The 19,451-nt window shown below is 38.1% G+C and overlaps 1 protein-coding gene across 6 annotated transcripts in view; it reads left to right on the top strand.

The window, feature by feature from the left end:
* osbpl9 (oxysterol binding protein-like 9) overlaps window positions 1-19,451 on the top strand; it is a 39,022-nt gene that overhangs the window by 17,852 nt on the left and 1,719 nt on the right. For 4 of the 6 annotated variants that reach the window (XM_060881731.1, XM_060881733.1, XM_060881735.1 and 1 more), the window contains 19 exons: window positions 5,501-5,596; window positions 5,763-5,810; window positions 6,195-6,224; window positions 6,321-6,371; window positions 7,791-7,829; window positions 9,915-10,014; window positions 10,353-10,457; window positions 11,387-11,546; window positions 11,802-11,908; window positions 13,397-13,515; window positions 13,594-13,679; window positions 13,957-14,134; window positions 16,923-17,007; window positions 17,499-17,609; window positions 17,696-17,759; window positions 17,856-17,996; window positions 18,114-18,192; window positions 18,915-19,006; window positions 19,289-19,424. In XM_060881731.1, coding sequence (XP_060737714.1) covers window positions 5,501-5,596; window positions 5,763-5,810; window positions 6,195-6,224; window positions 6,321-6,371; window positions 7,791-7,829; window positions 9,915-10,014; window positions 10,353-10,457; window positions 11,387-11,546; window positions 11,802-11,908; window positions 13,397-13,515; window positions 13,594-13,679; window positions 13,957-14,134; window positions 16,923-17,007; window positions 17,499-17,609; window positions 17,696-17,759; window positions 17,856-17,996; window positions 18,114-18,192; window positions 18,915-19,006; window positions 19,289-19,424 — 1,827 coding nt within the window. Of the gene's footprint in view, window positions 1-2,642; window positions 2,669-5,500; window positions 5,597-5,762; window positions 5,811-6,194; window positions 6,225-6,320; window positions 6,372-7,790; window positions 7,830-9,914; window positions 10,015-10,352; window positions 10,458-11,386; window positions 11,547-11,801; window positions 11,909-13,396; window positions 13,516-13,593; window positions 13,680-13,956; window positions 14,135-16,922; window positions 17,008-17,498; window positions 17,610-17,695; window positions 17,760-17,855; window positions 17,997-18,113; window positions 18,193-18,914; window positions 19,007-19,288; window positions 19,425-19,451 lie in introns of those variants that run through there. The other 2 variants (XM_060881736.1, XM_060881732.1) reach the window with 2 other exon arrangements.

The raw sequence follows: 19,451 nt of genomic DNA, 5'->3' as shown, positions 1-19,451 counted from the left end.
TGTGTGTATTATATCTGACTTAAAATGAATAAGTGCTCTGGTGCAATATAATGAATGAAGAAATTCAAATGTTATATAGATTTAAAAAGTCTTAGCCTCAGATGTTTTGCCCAAACGACACCCAATGTTTGAGAAAATACATTTCTGACCACAAGTCTCAAGGTCTGGAAGCATATGCTCTCCAATTGTTCTCCATCTTGAAGAATATGCTCCTGATTGGCACTCCATTTCTCTGCATTAGTTTTCAGCAGGGAAAATACTCTTTTAAACAGCATGGCATAATGGCTAGGTTTATTTGCAGTCTAATAATCTGATTATAAACCAAACCCATCTGTTCAATTACAATAAAACCTCATTTAGTGAGCTCAATCAAAACAGATCAAATCAATTTGAGGCCAATCCAAATGAAATGGATGTCTGTTAATTCTGTTAATCTATTAAATAGAAGAATAATCGCTAATATTCTTCTGATTCTTTTACTCTCCAAATCGGTGTTTATTCTCTGTACAAGTGTGTTTGAGGCATATTGCGTTAGAAAACACATTAAACATTTCAAGTATTCATTAATATTTAGTAACCAGAGTATCCTGGAGCCGAACCGAGGCCCAGGGTGGGAGAATTCACTACGGATGGGAATTCGTACCGTCACAGAGCACCATGTACACATATTCACAGCAAGGGACAATTTAGTGTAGCCTATCTGGCTACTTGTATGTTTTTGGACAGTGAAACCAGAGAACCCACACAAACATGGGAAAACATGCGAAATTCCAGACAGATAGAAACCTGAGCTGTGAGGCGGGAACGGTAATCCTTCTGCCACCATGCTGCCTGTTTTACATTTTAACCTTTTTAAAATAAATGTGAGGTTGGAAGGACAGTGGGATGTGCATCACTAATGTTTTAAGGCCAATTCAGGACACAGATTGACCCTAGTGAAGTTTAGTGTACAGAAGAAGTTATTCCCAAATAATGGCCTTTAGTGTTGCTAGCAGCAGAAAGTGAGTAAATGTACCATACTGATACAGTGTGTACATTTAATATTATTTTTATCTGCGAGCACATTAATGTTTAATTTACTTTTATTTACTTTTGCTCAACACATGCACATCTGTTTCTTGCTAAGCAAACGAAATAATCTTGTGTGTTTGCTGATAATCTATGGCAATTAAAAGTATACAGTTGGTCATCCACCATCTCTGTCAAATGCCTTTTTCATATTTAATGACAAAAAATACCAGAGGTCAGACTCATGTGACTAAGTTGCTTTTATATTTTCAAGAGAAATCTTTCCTGATCCCAACCACAGTTTTATCTCCGCTCACTTTTGCTCCTAGTGGAGACTCATGTTCATGCACCAAAGAAGACTTTGACCACTGTTTTTAAACTGTTTTCAGCTTTGTTTGGAAGTGCAGTAAAATGGCAGGAACGCGTCAATGGCTTTCCTTCATATCCCTTTGACGAGGTTGGATACAGCTAGTTCTTGCTCTGGAGGTCAACGTAAAAAGTTCCTCGAGTCCATCAGCGGAGAATAAAGTCCAGATTGGGGAGTAACTTATGTTTTACTATTAATATTTAACCAAATTGTCGCAGTGACTATTTACAATAGCCGCTATTATATGTTGGTTTATTTAGCTGGATCTCTGAAACTACATGTCCTATGCTGTGTCGTACTAGAGCAGACCGTGACTTACTGACAAACATTTGACACATTTCGAACCGGAAAATATCCTTTTTTCTTTTTCCTCTTCTTTGCTTTTGAAGAGTCCACTGTCTGTATCGGTGTAATAGAGTGAATGGTTTTGGTGTACAGTATGTTAGCGTATGTGTATGAAGAAGGTGTAAACATGTGTCTATGCATGTCTATTTGCACTTGAGCTCAAATAGAAATGTATACTGCTGGCACACAGTTTGATCACCAGCTCCCACCAGGATATTGGCTTTACTGTGATTATAAAAATGTTTACACACTCCCGTTAAAATGTAAATAAATGAAATCAAGATAAAATAATTTCAGAAAAACCCACAATGTGGAATTAGTGTCTTAAAAAAAAAATCTGATCTTTTCACTTTCACAGGAAAGAATTACCTGGTTAACTGCACACACCTAAACTAATTTATTTGAAGCATTATAACATTTTACCTCGTCTCATCAGATCAGTTCAATTCAAATTTATTTGTATAGCGCTTTTAACAATTGACAATTTCTCAAAGCAGCTTTACAGAACATAAACATAAAAGAAAAGGTTAATATAAAGATTAATATAATACAAAAATTCAAGATTAATATTAGATATATTTAAACGTGTTTGTATTTATCCCCAATGAGTAAGTCTGAGGTGACTCAGGCGGCTGTGGTGAGGAAAAACTCCCTTGAATGATAAAGGAAGAAACCTTGAGAGGAACCAAACTCAAAGGGGAACCCATCCTTATTTGCGTCATCAGTGAGACCGGTTAGCTTTTATGGTGTTTTTAATCTAATGTTTTGGAAATTCTTTTTAGATATTTTCAACAAGTAAGGTACTGTAACATACAATCTTTGTAAGCTCTTTGCAGACGCTACATGGTTTTTTTTTTCTTCTTCTGTTATTCAAAATAATGCACGCTTTGGAGGTGGGACATGGCAGGAGATGGAAGCTAAGTGCCGCTACCACACAAAGTGCATTATGTGCGTATAATAGTACAGCCTGTAGTGTGTAATTCTGTTTAATTAAAATGGTTTAACTGTTTTGATTTATTGTTGTGGAATGTCCAAGGGACAAGTTTTCACATGTTAAGGCTACCATATACAGTTCTAATATATTACTATTATAAGATAAGACAAGTAAACAGAACATGCAGATTTTAAATGAAGTTTTTTATTATTAAGGGAAAACAAAATCCAAACCCACATGGCTCTGTGTGAAAAAGTGTCCCCCCAAAAACATAACTTTACTGTGGTTCATCACACCTGAGTTCAATTTCTCTAGCCACACACAGGCCTTATTACTGCCACACCTGTTCACAATCAAGAAATGACTTAAATAAGACCTGACTGACAAAGTGACATAGACCAAAAGATCCTCAAAAGCTACGCTTCATGCCGAGATCCAAAGAAATTCAGAAACAAATGAGAGAAAGTAATTGAGATTTATCAGTCTGGGAAAGGTTCTAAAGCTATTTCTAAAGCTTTCGGGCTGTGAGAGCCATTATCAACAAATGGCGAAAACATGGAACAGTGGAGAACCTTCCCAGGAGTGGCCGGCCAACCAAAATTACCCCAAGAGTGCAGCGACGACTCATCCAAGATGTCATAAAAGACCACACAACAACATCCAAAGAACTGCAGGCCTCACTTGCCTCAGTTAAGGTCAGTGTTTATGACTCCAAGACGAAAACCGCTGCTGAGCAAAAAGAACATAAAGGCTTGTCTCAGATTTGCCAGAAAACTTGATGATCCTTGAGACTTTTGGGAAAATACTCTGTGGACTGACGAGACAAAAGTTGAACTTTTTGGAAGGTGTGTGTCCCATTACATCTGGCGGAAAAGTAACACTGCATTCCAGCATACCAACAGTAAAATATGGTGGTGGTGGTAGTGTGATGGTCTGGGGCTGTTTTGCAATGGAATCATGAATTCTGCTGTCTACCAAAAAAATCCTGAAGGACAATGTGCGGCCATCTTTTTGTGACCTCAAGCTGAAGTGAACTTGGGTTCTGCAGCAGGACAATATTCCAAAACACACCAGCAAGTCCACCTCTGAATGGCTGAAGATAAACAAAATGAAGACTTTGGAGTGGCCTAGTCAAATTCCTGACCTGAATCCTATTGAGATGCTGTGGCATGACCTTAAAAAGGAGGTTAATGATCGAAAACCCTCCAATGTGGCTGAATCACAACAATTCTGCAAAGATGAGTGGACCAAAATACCTCCACAGTACTGTAGCAGACTCATTGCAAGTTATAGCAAACTCTTGATTGCAGTTCTTGCTGCCAAGGGTGGCCCAACCAGTTATTAGGTTTAGGGGGCAAACACTTTTTCAAACAAGGCCATGTGGGTTTGGATTTTGTTTTCCCTTAATTATTAAAACCTATATTTAAAAACTGCATGTTGTGTTTACTTATTATCTTTGACTAATATTTCAATTTGTTTGATGATCTAAAATATTAAAGTGTGACAAACATGCAAAAAAATTAAAAATCGGGAAGTGGGCAGTCCTTTTTCACACCACTATATGTATAGACACACAAGCAAACCGTAGCCTGTCATTTTACTGAGATAGCAGTGGAAGCCAAAAGTAGTACTCCTACCAAGAACACTTACACCCAAGACTCTTTACATAAATGAGAATAAATATATAATGAAAAACTTAACCACATTAATGATTATAAGACTCAAACAACAACAATTTTTTTAATTCATTAATTATTTGTGTTGGATGATGTTTAGCCGTCACTATACAGGTCCCTGTGTATGACCCGTTAATACAGAAACAATAACTTATCAGAACGAGTGCATTAATGCATACTTTTATTTCAGTTATTTGTTTTTTGGCCGTAATTGTCATACTCGTAAGCTCCACTGGTAGTTTATGGAACTTCTACACAAAATGCGTAAAGATCTAGAAAATACTTAATATAACTGGAATCAACATGACTGGGTACTGTGGCAAAATATTATGTAAAGACCATAAATATAATTTATATATCAATCTTTGTAGACTTGTTCCTTTTCCCATGGTTTACTGTTGTTGTTTTTTTTTTGCTGCATTTTACCTTTGACATTATTTATCATAAATTTACACCTATTTAATTCTTTTTTTTCTTTTTTATGAATCAGAATCAGAATCAGATTCAGGTTTATTGTCCAAGTGTGTTGACACACACAAGGAATTTGGTTCCAGCTGTTGGTGACACTCAAAAGTACTGACATAAATAACACTATACCTTTAGCTTGGACTATAGAAGACAAGACTGACTATACAAGACAATACAGACAGTGTAAGACAGTTTTATTCTGTGTATTATTCTCTGTTACAGTTTTGTTCAGAAGTGGGGGACTCTCATCAGTTTGATTGCTGTTTGGATGCTATTCTAACTGTAAAATTAGGCTCCATCTCATTAGGGTGTAGAAGGAAACTGGCTGGGGTCAGTAGTACAGTGGTGTGAAAAAGTTTTGGTCCCCTTTACACTTTTTCACACAGGGCCATATTGGGTTTGAATTTTCGTTTTTCTTTAATAACTAAAACCTTTTTTAAAAAACTGCATGTTGTGTTTACTTGAGTTATCTTTGACTAATATTTAAATTTGTTTGATGATCTAAAACATTAAAGTGTGACAAACATGCAAAAAAAAATAAATTAACAAGGAGAGGGTTTAACACTTTTTCACACCACTGTACTTGCACCACTTTCCTCTTCTTGAAAGTGGAAAGCAGAATAAGGCAAAGGGAAGCACAGCATGGAGGTGTTTAAAGGTACTGCGGTGACTCAAAACAGTCTCTCCTGTTTTCAATTCCAGGAGGCAGAGACATCGTTTGTTCCCAGCGTTCAAGACTTTGACAAAAAGCTTGCTGAAGCAGACGCATATTTACAGATTCTGATTGACCAGCTAAAGGTAAGTAAGCGTTGTTATCATTTGCAGCAATTTGGAGCAGGTTTGTAAAGATTATTACCTGTGTATAGATAGGCTTTATCAGAATATTACCTTGTTAGCATACTGTTATTGTGTGTTCTTTTTCATCATTCAACTTGTCTATTTTGTTTCCACTTACATCCTGTAGCTCTTTGATGAAAAGATAAAAGACTGCAAAGATGACGAGTCGAGCAGAGTAAGTCGTTATTATCTCTTATGAGACATCTAGTAACATGTTTAATTTATACACAGTGTTTTTCACAGCGCAAAAGTGTGTGTGTGTGTATTTGGTAATTCATAGAGGTGCGTGGCCAGTGTTTAGCTAAATACTAATTTTACCAGTTTAAGGGTGGTGTTGTAACAGTATTTTATATTGCAAAACAGCTATTACATTTAGAGGACTAGTCAAAGTTTCAGTATTCTGGGAATTGCACGACTTTCTGCTCTGTACCGTCACCTTTTCACTTCTCTTTTTCATGTGTACTGTTCATGGTTCCTTTATAAGTAAAGGCAGTGGTATTGAAACAGATTTAGACTATTTGTCCTGACCTTTTATTTTTATTTTTATTTTTTTTTAAAGAAAATCGAGAACCTGAAAGAAACTACTTGTGTAAGTATGTTCTAGTGTTCCTGTATGTTCTTCAGCTTCTAGAGCATTAGTGTCAAATTGTCTTATTTTTTTATTACTTGTGCTTTGTCTTTTTAGAGTATGGTAGAATCTATCAAGCACTGTATAGTACTGCTTCAAATTGCCAAGGTAAAAACTTTTCTTTTCTTAGTTTTGCTATGAATCAGTAGAGCTGTGTGGGAGTAAAAATGTGTGTTATCCTTAGTAGCGAATGCCAATTAGCGATAGCACAATACAATTTATTTTGTTTACAACAATATTTTTATGACGTTGATACAGATCATGACACAGCTGTCTGATGCTGATGTCGATCTGATTTGCTTCATGCTTAATGAATGAATGAAGCGAATTCAGATCTTCGTTGGCCATTATTCTAACCTACTGGAGGAATAAACTCAATATTAACATGGCTTGCACAAAATTGCACTTATTTTGTTCAAATAAATGCTTTCAACAAGCAAAAAAAGTATGAATTTGTACAAAATAAGAGCAATTTAGACTGCAATTCCAATGTAACAATTATTTAGGTCTAATATAATATCAGTTTCAGTTAGAAATGGACATTGCACTATATGGCCCAAGGTTTGTGGACACTTGATCATAACACTGTGCTTTTTGAAAATCCCATTCCAGTTTTAGTTCTCTTTTTATTTTTAACATAAACGCCACTCGTACAGGAAGGCTTTTCACTAGATTTTGGAGTGTAGGAACTTGCTTTTCAGATACAAGAGCATTAGTAATGTCAGGCAGTGATGTTTGGTGAGGAAGCCTGGTGTTCAGTCAGGGTTTGAGGTCATAAGGCGTTCAATGGGGTTGAGGTCGGAGCCCTGAGCAGGCCACTAAATTTCTTACACTCCAGACTTTGCAAACTATGAAGCTTGCTTTATTTACAGGTGCATTGACATGCTGGAACATGTTAGCTGCCTCTTAGTACCTGTGAAGGGAAATTGTAATGATACTGCATACACACACATTTTATACATTTCCAAATTTGTTGCAACAATATAGGTGTGATGGCCAGGTGTCCACATATTTTTGACTGTCTAGTGTAAATAAATAAAATATCTAGTCTATGTATGACTTATGAAGATATATGGCATATATCAGACTGGATTAGTTCCATTTTGTCCTCTGATATGCAGTTTACTGCTAATGTCAATCCAACACACATACTGGATGTTTTATTGGTGCTATCTCTAATGGCAGTAGTATTTTTCCACTTGTCTGTGATTGTATTGAATAAGTTTGCTACATTCCTAGAGGTTCTAATGTAATGGTTTGGAGAGGTGCTTCTCAAAGAAATTGCCAAGAGCCTAAAATATTTAGGCTTCACTATTAATTTAATACATAATTTAAAAATATATAGATTTCTATTGTTATGTGGTATAGCATGCTGGTATCTCAGTAACAGAACCAACATATGATTATTTATTACTTTGATTTGAGGAAGTAGAGTTATGAAGTAAGTTTACACAATGCTTGAGTTGGTTCACCCTTGTGACTGAGGTGCACATTCCTCAATTCATGTTTTCTTTTCAAAATTTTAAGGATCAAAGTAATGAACAGCAACACGCAAACGGACTGATAGTAAGTTGTGACTTTCCTCAACCATGGATCAAACTAATTCGACCAGTTTTCTGTCTCTTTGCTTTGAAAACTCTTTTTCATATTGGGAAAAATTTTACTTGGCCACAGGTGCATGCTTTTCACTTTTGGAAATTGGCTCTGCCACATCTTTCTGTCGCTCTCACTTTCATCACTCTTTGTCAGAAGCGATAGGATTTTTTAATATTCTGTGGAGTGAGATGTTGCAAGCATCCGTAATGATCTATGACTGAGCCAATTCTGTTCCAGTCTGTCTCCACTGATTATATGACCTCAACATGTACATTAACAACATTATAAAAATGGCTATCGATCCTTCATTCACCCTTTTTGCTTACTCTGCCATCTCCGGACTAATAGATCAGAGACCATTTAGTGGCTGTCCGAACCACAGATCATGTCAGTAACTGTTAATTTGGTCCTGGAGATAGCCAACATTCACATCTGATTTAACATAGTTCAGGAGTCTTTGACATTCCACCGTTTTGGGTTTAATTTGCCCAATAATCCAATGTCATTTAGGAATATAGCTCTTGATTCCTTAATCCTATAGTAGTTTACTCATTTATTCATTCATCTTATGTAACTGCTTTATCCTGGTCAGGGTCATGGTGGGTTTCAGAACTTTAGGTGAAGGACACCTTGGATTGGATGCCAGTTCATTGCAGAGTACCATGCGCACTCACACTTGCACACCCACACATATATATTCACACCTAGGAACAATTTAGCATAGCCAAGACACCTATCAGCATGGGGATGGGAGGTTGAAGAAACCCAGAGTACATTTAGGAAACTCCCACAGACCCAAGGAGAACATGCAAAACTCCACACAGACCATAGCCCAAGCTCAGGATTTAATCTGAAAACCATGGTGTATTCTGGTTATATTAGTTCTAACTTGTATGCCTGGTTTGAGCTGTGTGACCTGCTATGCTGTAAAGATTATATTTGTAATGTTACAGTGTTCTGACTAATATTCAAAGCAATTAAAATAATGAATTTATTCCGTCCTTAACCTCCTCTCTCTGCCTCCTTGGTCACCTCACCTGTTGATTTAATCCAGTCTCACTTACCTCCCATCACCATGGCTCAATTTTTTTTTAAATTGGCTTGTCATTAAGCACAACAGGCTCATTCGCCATATGGGAATACACGAGACTGTTCAATTGCAAACAAATAATCAGGATTGAATCCTTTCAGTGTCCCAGAAGAGAAAAACCTCTCCAAATCTCATTCATGTTGATGGCTGTCATCAAAACCCTGCATCAGTAAATAGCCAGGTTTCACTCCATGCTAAATTCCCTTTCATTTTCCTGCTGTTGCATGTTTTCCCATTTTCCTTCATTTCTTGTATGTATGGCTGTGGTCTGCTCCATGGATACAGCAGGAAAGTATTTACCTGCATGATGTGTGCAGTATTATGGTCTGTGCTTGTCACCATGGTAGCTGAGCTTAACAGCCATTATCCGAGTCTCCTCTGCTTGTGTATGTATGTGTGTGTGTGTGTGTGTGTGTGTGTGTGTGTGTGTGTGTGTGTGTGTGTGTGTGTGTGTGTGTGTGTGTGTGTGTGTGTGTGTGTGTGTGTGTGTGTGTGTGTGTGTATTGGGGCATTACAAATGTAGAGTTTTGAGTGTAGAGCTGCAGTGATTGTTGTATAATTAGATTCATTGTGTCTAGTGCAATGACCCAAACAAGGCCAAACGTCAGCTTTATAAATGACCACTGATGTGACACTCGACAGAATGCAGAATAATTAACACAGTCATTTGTACTATGTTTACATAAGTCATATGTATTCAGAGTGCATGTAGAGTACATCAGTGATGTTAATATTAACTTTTTTCCCCCCAAATGTAATAAACCTGTTTCATGCTTTTGTGTAGAATAGAATACTATCCCAATATTTATCTGAATAGAATCCACTGCCTTTAATATGAAAGCAAACATCTCAGATTAGAAACCTGTCAGCCCCAGAGGAAGTGAAGTCCTCCCGAATGTGGAGTAACAAAGTAGCAGAGATGTCCTCAGAGTATGTGTGTGTGTGGTATCTGTGCTACCCTGCAGAGCACCATAAACCCAGTGGATGGAGTTCACCAGCCCAGCCCCCTGGATGCCTCTGTAGTCAGCGCCGTTGCCATGCCAACACAGACCACCCTCCCCACAGGTATGCGAGGTCCTTATTCTTTATCACTTTCACTTTTTTTGTACACACTTTTACTTTTTTGGCCTAGCTGTTAATAAGTATTTCATACACTTTAATCCAAAACATATATGAATACCCAGTTATTCTCCTTTAAGTCATAATGTTATTGTATTTAGTCATTTTAGCTATAAAAAACCCAAAGCTATTAAGGTGTTTTGACCATATGTAGGCAGATGTGTTAAGAGTTTAGAATAAAGGTGTAGGACTTTTTGTTGCACTCTAGAAAGCCTTTGTGCTTTAAAGTTACAGGAATCTGTTTTATTAAGCACATTATTTGTTGTGTGTGCTCGACTGTGTAGATGGGGCTCAGGTGTGTAAAGCAGAACAGAGGCCTTCTTCTCTTCCCATGGGTCCCGTCGTCACGGTGATGGGCAGCCTTCAGACGCCCACTCCCAACAGCACAGGTACAGATGGCAATTCCGAGATGTTACATAAGGGACGATGCAGACATGAGACGCGATTAGATCGCTCTCCTGGCAACATGCTGTAAAAGAGAGTATGGACTAAAGCCATTGCTTGGTTACCTCCTTGAAGAAAGGGGAAAAAATGGTCCAGAAAAATTTACAGTGACTTTAGTTCAGTGTAGGAAAGCTATATATTTTAAGATCTATGTATAACAGAAAATTTTAACAAGTGAAGGGTTTCCAAGACTGTCATGCAATTTAGCTTAATGAATTACATTTATTAGTGAAACTGAACCAAGCACATAATGTTTTATGTTGCAAAATGTATTTTTTTAGTAAAAAATAAATAAATAAAAATTGCCATTTAAAAAAAAATCCATTTAAACCCTTATGGACTATAATAACTGGGTATCATTTTAAAAACTCCCACAGCAAGTCATATAATGACTGTCAGACTTTGTTGCAGGTTCAGAATTTTTAGGAATTTAAAATTTCTTCTATTTTTTGTTTCTAGTGCACTTTAAGCATCAGTATTATTACTGTATATAATCAGCTTTTGCACTTCCCATGCCATAGAAGTACTTATTTTTGAAGGATGTGTAATGTGAGTGTGAAGCACCTCTCTGCAGTGAGTCTCAACTCCTTTCTAGCAGTCACTAGTCACTTCTGCTGAGGTGGTGCAAGAAATGATGAGCTTGGTAAAAAGTGCAGCTCAGCAGCTTTCAATGCAGCCTGAGAAACTGCAAAGTAAACAGGAGGAAGAGATGAGTAGTCCTTGGGTTTGCATTAAGTAGATAGGTAGAAGTAGATGTCCACTGATTAAGTAATAGATTATAATGGCTGATTTTAATTTTTTTTTTTATTATTAGTTTTTTATTTTTTTAAGTTTAATTTAATATATTCCTTTTTTTTCCATTTTTGGTGTATAGGGAGTGGTCCTTCTGCACCGAGTAGCAGTGTCACTTCACCTAGTCACATGAATGTGCCAGCCCATGCTGTCCCAGATTTCTCCTACTCTAGCAGTGAGGATGAGTTTTACGACGCTGATGAATTTTACCAGAGCAGTGCTTCACCAAAGCATTGCATTGAGTGAGTTAGACTGTGCATACACATGCACACACACACACACATACATATACAGCTGCTGCCAAAGTAGTGTATGGAGATAATTAGACATTATTCTCACACAAGATATTTCTTTACTAACTATAGCTAAACACATACCTACCTAATTACACCATGATATTACACACATTCTTGTTCCTCACTATATGGCTTTGCAGACACATACTGTGTAGGCAGCAGAATGTAGCATTGCTTTACATTTGTTGTTTTTGGCTACAGTCCCTCCAGAACCTCTGGTGTTAACAGTGAAGGAAATGCAGCTCTAAAACGACCCAACACCACTGAATCCCTTAATTCCTCCATGTCCAATGGCACAACTGACGCAGGTACTGTATTCAAACATTTATACACAAGACTAAAAGAAAAATCAGTTTTCAGTACCACTGAAAGTGATACTGCACTCTGTGATACCGGACTCATAATATATGATGCAGAACAAACAATCTAGGTCTACAAGCTAGATCAGATCTATGTTATAAACCCTAACCCACACAAAGTTGTACAGCATGAAACAACACATTCTGCACACTTATCCAGTCTCACTCACTCACTCACTCACTCATTCACTTGCTCACACACACACTTGCTTTACTCCAAGGACCAACATCACCCAATGGACGTTTGGTTCTGCTGCAAAGGGTACTTAAAACACCATACGTGGATGCACACTTAAACCCACACAATGACAATGAGTGCCCAATAAGCTGGACACATTGAAAATGTTTGCATTCATGCATTATATGAATTAATCAAAGCATCAGGTGGAACACTTTTCATTATTTACACACCTACTCTTCATATATAAATATCACATTGTTGTCATTTTCTAATCAATAGAAATTAATCATGTAATTAATTAATCATGCACATTCAAGCAGCCTAAAAGTGCACACAGCTGCTTTGGCACAATATATTTACAGAATACAGTTGCTTCTGCCTGGTGGTTTAGATGATATAAACAGGAAATGCATGGCTTTACACAAGTTACAGATCTGTTAAAAACCATTAAACGGAAATGTGTGTAAATGCAGATTAATAACTACAACAAATATATAATATTGATGCAATATCCCACAATTTCATGTTCAATTTTTTACCAAACAGCTGCACAAGCATTTAGTGTTAATGTGTAAATTGTAATACTACACACAGTCAAATGATCATGATAAAGATGTTTGTTGGGATTGAAACTTAGCTGTCAAATTCCTCCTTATCTACTCTCTCATAAATGTCATTCAATTATGCCTATAACATGCATTATATAGTCCAATAGAAGGAGTGCTTTTAACGAGAAGTAAAACATTTAGGATTTGACAGCTGCCAACTGTAAAGTGATGATAATTTGACTTTTGCTCTGTTCGCCAATTAATATTCAGAGTTAAATTCAGGCGTAAAGACTCTACAGTATCCAGACACTCAAGTATGTCAAACATTTTTTTTTGGCGTTAGTTTTTAGCCAGGTTGTATGCTTGTGAATACCTGAATGCGGTGGTATTTCACTTTCCTTTATTGTGTAATTGGATCCCACATAATAGCATTTTCCATTGTATCATGTGATACCCATGTATGTCATGTGATACCATGGAATATGTACGTGCACACACAGACACACATGCACCCATAATCCTAAACCAACACCACTGACCTCTTCACCTGCTTTATATCCAGTTAAGACCACAGTTTTGGATGCAGAATAGCACGTGCGCATACAGACAGACACACACACACACGCACGCACGCACACACACACACACTGAACCTTGAATAAGTACAGCACATAGTTATATACACTCAATGTGCTTTGTTTTGATCAGATCAGTATGACAGTCATGATGAGAGGGATGACGATGGTGAGGGGGAGTCAGTGGAGGAACATAAGAGCGTCATTATGCATCTGCTTTCACAAGTCCGATTAGGAATGGACCTCACCAAGGTAACTCCTGACCCCCTCTTCTACCACTCTCTTTCCTTTTCTGTAAACTCTCCATGAATATTTTACTGTCTTTTCTAGGTGGTTTTACCTACATTCATCTTGGAGAGAAGGTCGTTGCTGGAGATGTATGCAGACTTCTTTGCACATCCTGATTTGTTTGTCAGGTAAAGTGTTTTACTGTGCATCACAGCTAATGTATGCCCTTGGAGGTCTCTCTCTCTCTCTCTTTCTCTCTCTTTGTCTCGCTCTCTCTATCTACCTACGTAGAGAGAGAGATACAGCAACATACATATAAAACAGGGTTTTCAAACATATTTCAGTACAGTATTTCAATATGGAATAAGCAGTGATTATTTTAAGATCCATGTTGCTTTCAATTCCGATCCAGAAGCAATGCACATTAACACTGCATTTGATTAATCTTCTTCTATTTCCACTCAGCATTGCAGAGCAGTCAGAGCCTAAGGAACGCATGGTGCAGGTGGTGAGGTGGTATCTCTCAGCCTTTCATGCTGGCCGGAAAGGATCCGTGGCTAAAAAGCCGTACAACCCCATCTTGGGAGAAGTATTCTATTGCCACTGGGACTTTGCTTCAGAAACAGAGGAGCCAGTGTCTGGGGTATGTGTGCGATTATATGACGTACATTTTTAAAAATGCAGCAGGAATTTATCCATTTATGTGTTCACATGTTACTGGTTCATGCTATCTAGCAGTCATTTTTAATAAGATTATTTTGCCAACACAGATGAAGTCAAGAGTCAAGTCAAGAAGCTTTTATTGTCAATTCAACCATATATAGCTGACACAGTACACAGTAAAATGAAATAGCCTTTCTCCTGGACCATGGTGCTACATAAAACAACACACAGCTAAGGACTTAAGTCTTAGCCACATGAAGTGAAAAATGTGCAACAGTGCGAGACAAAAGACAATTCAAAATACACAAAGTACACAAAATAGTGCTGACCGACCAGTGTGCATACTGTATTATAAAGTACATTGTGCAACAATTGTAAACATATACAGACTTATGTAGTCGCAGCAGTTAAATGAGATGTGGTGTCTAAAACAGCAATTGAGTGAGTGAGTGATTGATTTGTACAGTCCAGTGTAGTGCACAGTTGAGTGAGTGTGTGTATGTGTTTGGTATAATTCTATTCTGTTTGTTGAGAAGCCTGATGGCTTGAGGGAAAAAACTATATACCAGGGGTCACCAACGCAGTGCCCGCGGGCACCTGGTCGCCCGCAAGGAGCACTTAAGGTGCCCGCGAGGCACGTTCTAAAATAGCACTGGTCAAAATATAGCTACGCCTAAAAAAATTTCTTGCTGTAGTTTTTGAATAAAAAACGCTTGCATTAACGTAGATTTTAAAATGACGATATTTAATTTCATTTTATTTAATTAAAAAAAAATGAAAACAAAAATGTTTTATGTATATATCGAACTCTGGCCTTTTCTGAAGTCAAATGCCAATATTGCGCGCACGTCACGTCCAACTCCTGACACAAGGAAGTGGTGCAGCAACGATGAGGAGTTAGTTGTGATTTACCCCCCCCAAAAAATGGCAGAAAAGCGACAGAAAACACCATTTTCACAGTGTTTGGGAGGAAGAGTTCTTTTTACGTCAGTCAAAGAAAAGTGTGTGCGTCTCATTTGCGGGACGACTGTTGCGACGGCAAAGCGGCACAATGTGGCAAGACACTTCAGTCTGCGTCACGAAAGTTTCAATGCTAACTACCCACCCGGCGGCGCATTAAGGACAGAAAAAGCCGTTACAAATCCTTTCATGCAAGTGGACATGACATGCACTGCTGAGCAACTAAGTGCTCTGTTCAACTTGGATGCTGGACAGGTAGAGATAGAAATCCTAATGTTGCAAAATGACTTTCACCTCAAAGCCCATCAGTCTGCATCAAACTTTTGGTGCCTTGTGGACACAGAAAAGTACAGTGGTGTATGAACAGCAGCTATGAAAGCTGCCTGCCTTTTTGGTTCAACCTATCTCTGTGAACCAGCCTTTTCTAACATGAACTTTATCAAGAACAAACACAGAACACGCATTACTGATGAACATTTACAAGACTCACTCAGACTCAGATTACAGTACACTGGTGAGCAGAATGCAGTGCCAGTCTTCCCACTAACAGACATTTACAGACAAAGAAGAGATAACGTGTGTTCACTGAAAACACCATAACATTAAACTAAAAATGGTGCACAGAAATGTGAACATTTTTTGAAAAAGACTAAATTACTTGTGAATATTCCTTCCATCATTGTTGTATAAATCATTGTTAATAATTGTGGAGAATAATTAACATTGACATGTGAGCAGTCTCTTCACCATAATATTATTATTATTATTATTATTATTATTATTATTATTATTATTATTATTATTATTAAAAAGTGATCTGTGCAATTTTGCTCTTGAGGAAGTTTGTATCAAACCGGTAGCCCTTCGTACTACTCGGTTCCCTTGAAGTAGCCCTCAGTCTTAAAAAGGTTGGTGACCCCTGTATTACACAGTATAGTTGTGAGTGCCCGAATGCTACGCTACCTTTTTCCAGATGGCAGGAGAGTGAAGAGAGTGTGTAAGGGGTGTGTGGGGTCATCCTCAATGCTCTTGGCTCTGCGGATGCAGTGTGTGTTATGGATGAACGTGATGGAGGGAAGAGAGATTCCGATGATCTTCTCAGCTGTCTTCACGGAAGATTTGTCGATGTTCAGCGGAGAGTGGTCACTCTGTGCTCTCCTGAAGTCAACAACCATCTCTTTAGTTTTGTCCACGTTTAGATACAGGTTGTTGGCTCTACACCCAGCAGTTAGCTGTTTCACCTCCTCTCTGTATACTGACTCGTTCTTGCTGGTGAGACCCACCACGGTTGTGTCATCGGCAAACTTGACGATGTGGTTTGAGCTGTGCATTGCTACACAGTAGTGAGCCAGCATAGTGAACAGCAGTGGACTGAGCACACAGCCCTGAGGGGCTTCAGATGGAACTTTCTGAGACTGAGATTTTAAAAATAAAAACTGCTTAGTTGGATGACAAATTGGATGTTTTTATTTATTCTGGGATTAAACATTCAAAACTCGTGATTTTAGAGAATTTAGTGTGCTTTGAAAATGCTTCAGAACTTGCCATTTAAGACTATAAAACTTGAAAGATTAACCCATTTCCAACTTTGTGTTTGTATGTAAATAAACACTCAAGGGTATACAGGTGTGCATGGGGATTCAGAGATTACAATTTTAGTGTTATACTGTAAATGAAAGCTATATCCTGCCAAATCACCATAGCAACATTTACTGGTAACCTGTTGCGCTACCGCTCACCAACATGTGAAAGCAGCATGACACTTTAAATAGTGGCTTTTCTCAAACAGACATGTGGTTTTTGGACAGGAACCTGTGTCAGAGGGGCCAGTGCCATATTGTAGCCGGGGCAGTGTGTCATTCGTAGCAGAGCAGGTTTCTCACCACCCACCAAGTAAGTGCTACATATTTGCACACACAAACCAACTTAATAAAAAACAGATAAGCTAGGAATCCACTGAATTATTAACCACTATGTGAAAAGCTCTTGAAATGGATGCAGAAAATGTTTTAAAACTGTATTTTTTTTAAATATTGAAGTAATACTAACCACATGAATGCCACATTTTAGAATAATAAAATGAAAGAAAAAAAGCAGAAAAACAAGTATTGGTTAAGAGAAAGCATTAAGTATTAATGCACTGTTCATTACATGACTACAAGCATATTAATAATTGGATGTTCAGTGGGTTGTGTGGATAAAACATAATACTGATAGGTAGTCAATCCTGTACTCAGTAAATTGTGAACAGTTGTTTAGGTTTAGGGACTGTAATCTGAACACACTTGAGTGACTGGATACTATACCGTAAATCACAAGAACGTGTGTTTTGTTTCTTGAGTACTTTCTGAATTTTATGCTTATTTCTTCTTTAACTTTTGCAGTATCTGCCTTCTACTCTGAGTGTATAAGCAAGAAAATCCAGTTCAATGCACACATTTGGACCAAATCCAAGTTCCTTGGAATGTCTATCGGCGTACACAATATTGGCCAAGGTAGGCAAAGACACACACAGCGAGTATCAGTGTGAGGTATAACAATGATAATGCATCTTATCCAGCTCTTTACTTGTGTGCTGCAGGCTGTGTGTCTTGTCTAGAGCACGATGAACACTACATTCTGACTTTCCCCAATGGCTATGGCAGGTAAGGTTAAAGGGCTTTTTTTTTCCCTTACATGAAGCGTTGTCTGGTGTTTTGTGTCTCATGGCATGTTTTATTATCCTGCATGTGTCCTTACAGGTCGATCCTGACCGTTCCTTGGGTGGAATTAGGTGGAGAGTGCAATATTTCCTGCTCCAAATCCGGCTACAGTGCCAACATAGTGTTCCACACCAAACCCTTTTATGGGGGAAAGAAGCACAGGATAACTGCAGAAATTTTGTGAGTCAATATTAGAGTGTGTATCTATAGAAGAATGTGCTTAAAATAAATATTAATCTTTGTGATTGTGGTACAAAAGGTTTATGTTGACTGCATGACTTGTTCGCTCCATTGCAGTGGTCCCAATGATAAGAAATCATTCTGCTCCATTGAAGGGGAATGGAATGGAGTGATGTATGCAAAATGGGCTTCTGGGGTAAGTCAGATGCCTGAATATCACCACAGAGTGAATCCAAGTAAAATTTCTGATTGTAATATTGAGACTTTTTGGAAGTTTCAGAAACTGCTGATCTACTGGGATGTTAACACTCAACAGTCAATAGACAGTCTATTGTTGATGAAAGAGACCAGAGGAGAATGATCTGATGCTATCATTGGCTCAGACTCACCCAAACTGGACAGTTAAAGAAGAAAAAAATGTTTTTTCAATTGTCCATTCAGTGGTGTCTTTGCCCATGACCACTTCAGATTCTTGTTCTTGGCTGACAGGTTTGGAACCTGATGTGGCCTGTTTTTTTTTTGTCCACTGCAAGATTTTCTTGCATGCTGAGACTATTTTCTGCTCACCCCGATTGTAATGTGTGACAATTTGAGTTACTATATCCTTCCTGGCAGCTCAAACTATTCTATGCAAACACTGGAACCTGTTGTGTGTGTGAAAATTCCAGGACATCACCAGTTTATGAAATCCAACCATAGTGTCACAGTTAAAGGCAGAGAGATCACATTTTTCCCATTCTGATATTTGATGTGATCATTAACCAAACGATCTTCACCAGTATCTGCATGATTGTATCCACTGTCCTGCCACTTAATGATTGTATGGTAAATGCAAATGTATAAGCAGATGTACCAGTGTTCCTGTTAAAATAGACAGTGAATGTACATTATATTTGATGTATTATTTTTGTGTTTTAGGAAAACTCTGTGTTTATTGACACAAGGAAACTCGGCATTGTTAAAAAGAAAGTGCGGAAGTTGGAGGATCAGTTAGAATACGAATCAAGGCGGTGAGTATCTTGTCTCAGACACAGTAGCAACATTATATATATATTGGGGGGGGCGTTCACAAACGCCCTTGATTGGCTAGTGTCATTCTGATTGACAGCAGAGAAAATAACTCCTCACACATCCATCTCACCTCTAGCACAGCCAGTTTTGCTATCTAAGATCCTTCCCACAGGTGTATTTAAGACAATTTACTTGTCCACATCATGATGTATGCTAAGAAATTAGGCTTATATTATGGCTGCTTTTCTGTAATGTCAGCTGTTCTTCTTTTGGCCTGTCAGGCTGTGGAAGGATGTGACGTTAAACCTGAAGCTCAAAGACATTGATTCGGCCACAGAGGCCAAGCACCGTCTGGAGGAAATACAGCGGGCCGAGGCCAGAGAAAGGAAGGAGAAGGAGGTTCAGTGGGAGACTAGAGTGAGTTTACTTCCAGTCTGAGTATAT

Source organism: Tachysurus vachellii, chromosome 11 (genome assembly GCF_030014155.1).
Source record: "Tachysurus vachellii isolate PV-2020 chromosome 11, HZAU_Pvac_v1, whole genome shotgun sequence".
Taxonomy (NCBI): domain Eukaryota; kingdom Metazoa; phylum Chordata; class Actinopteri; order Siluriformes; family Bagridae; genus Tachysurus; species Tachysurus vachellii.
Note: the sequence above shows the minus strand (reverse complement) of the source record. Positions and strands in the feature narration are given on the sequence as shown.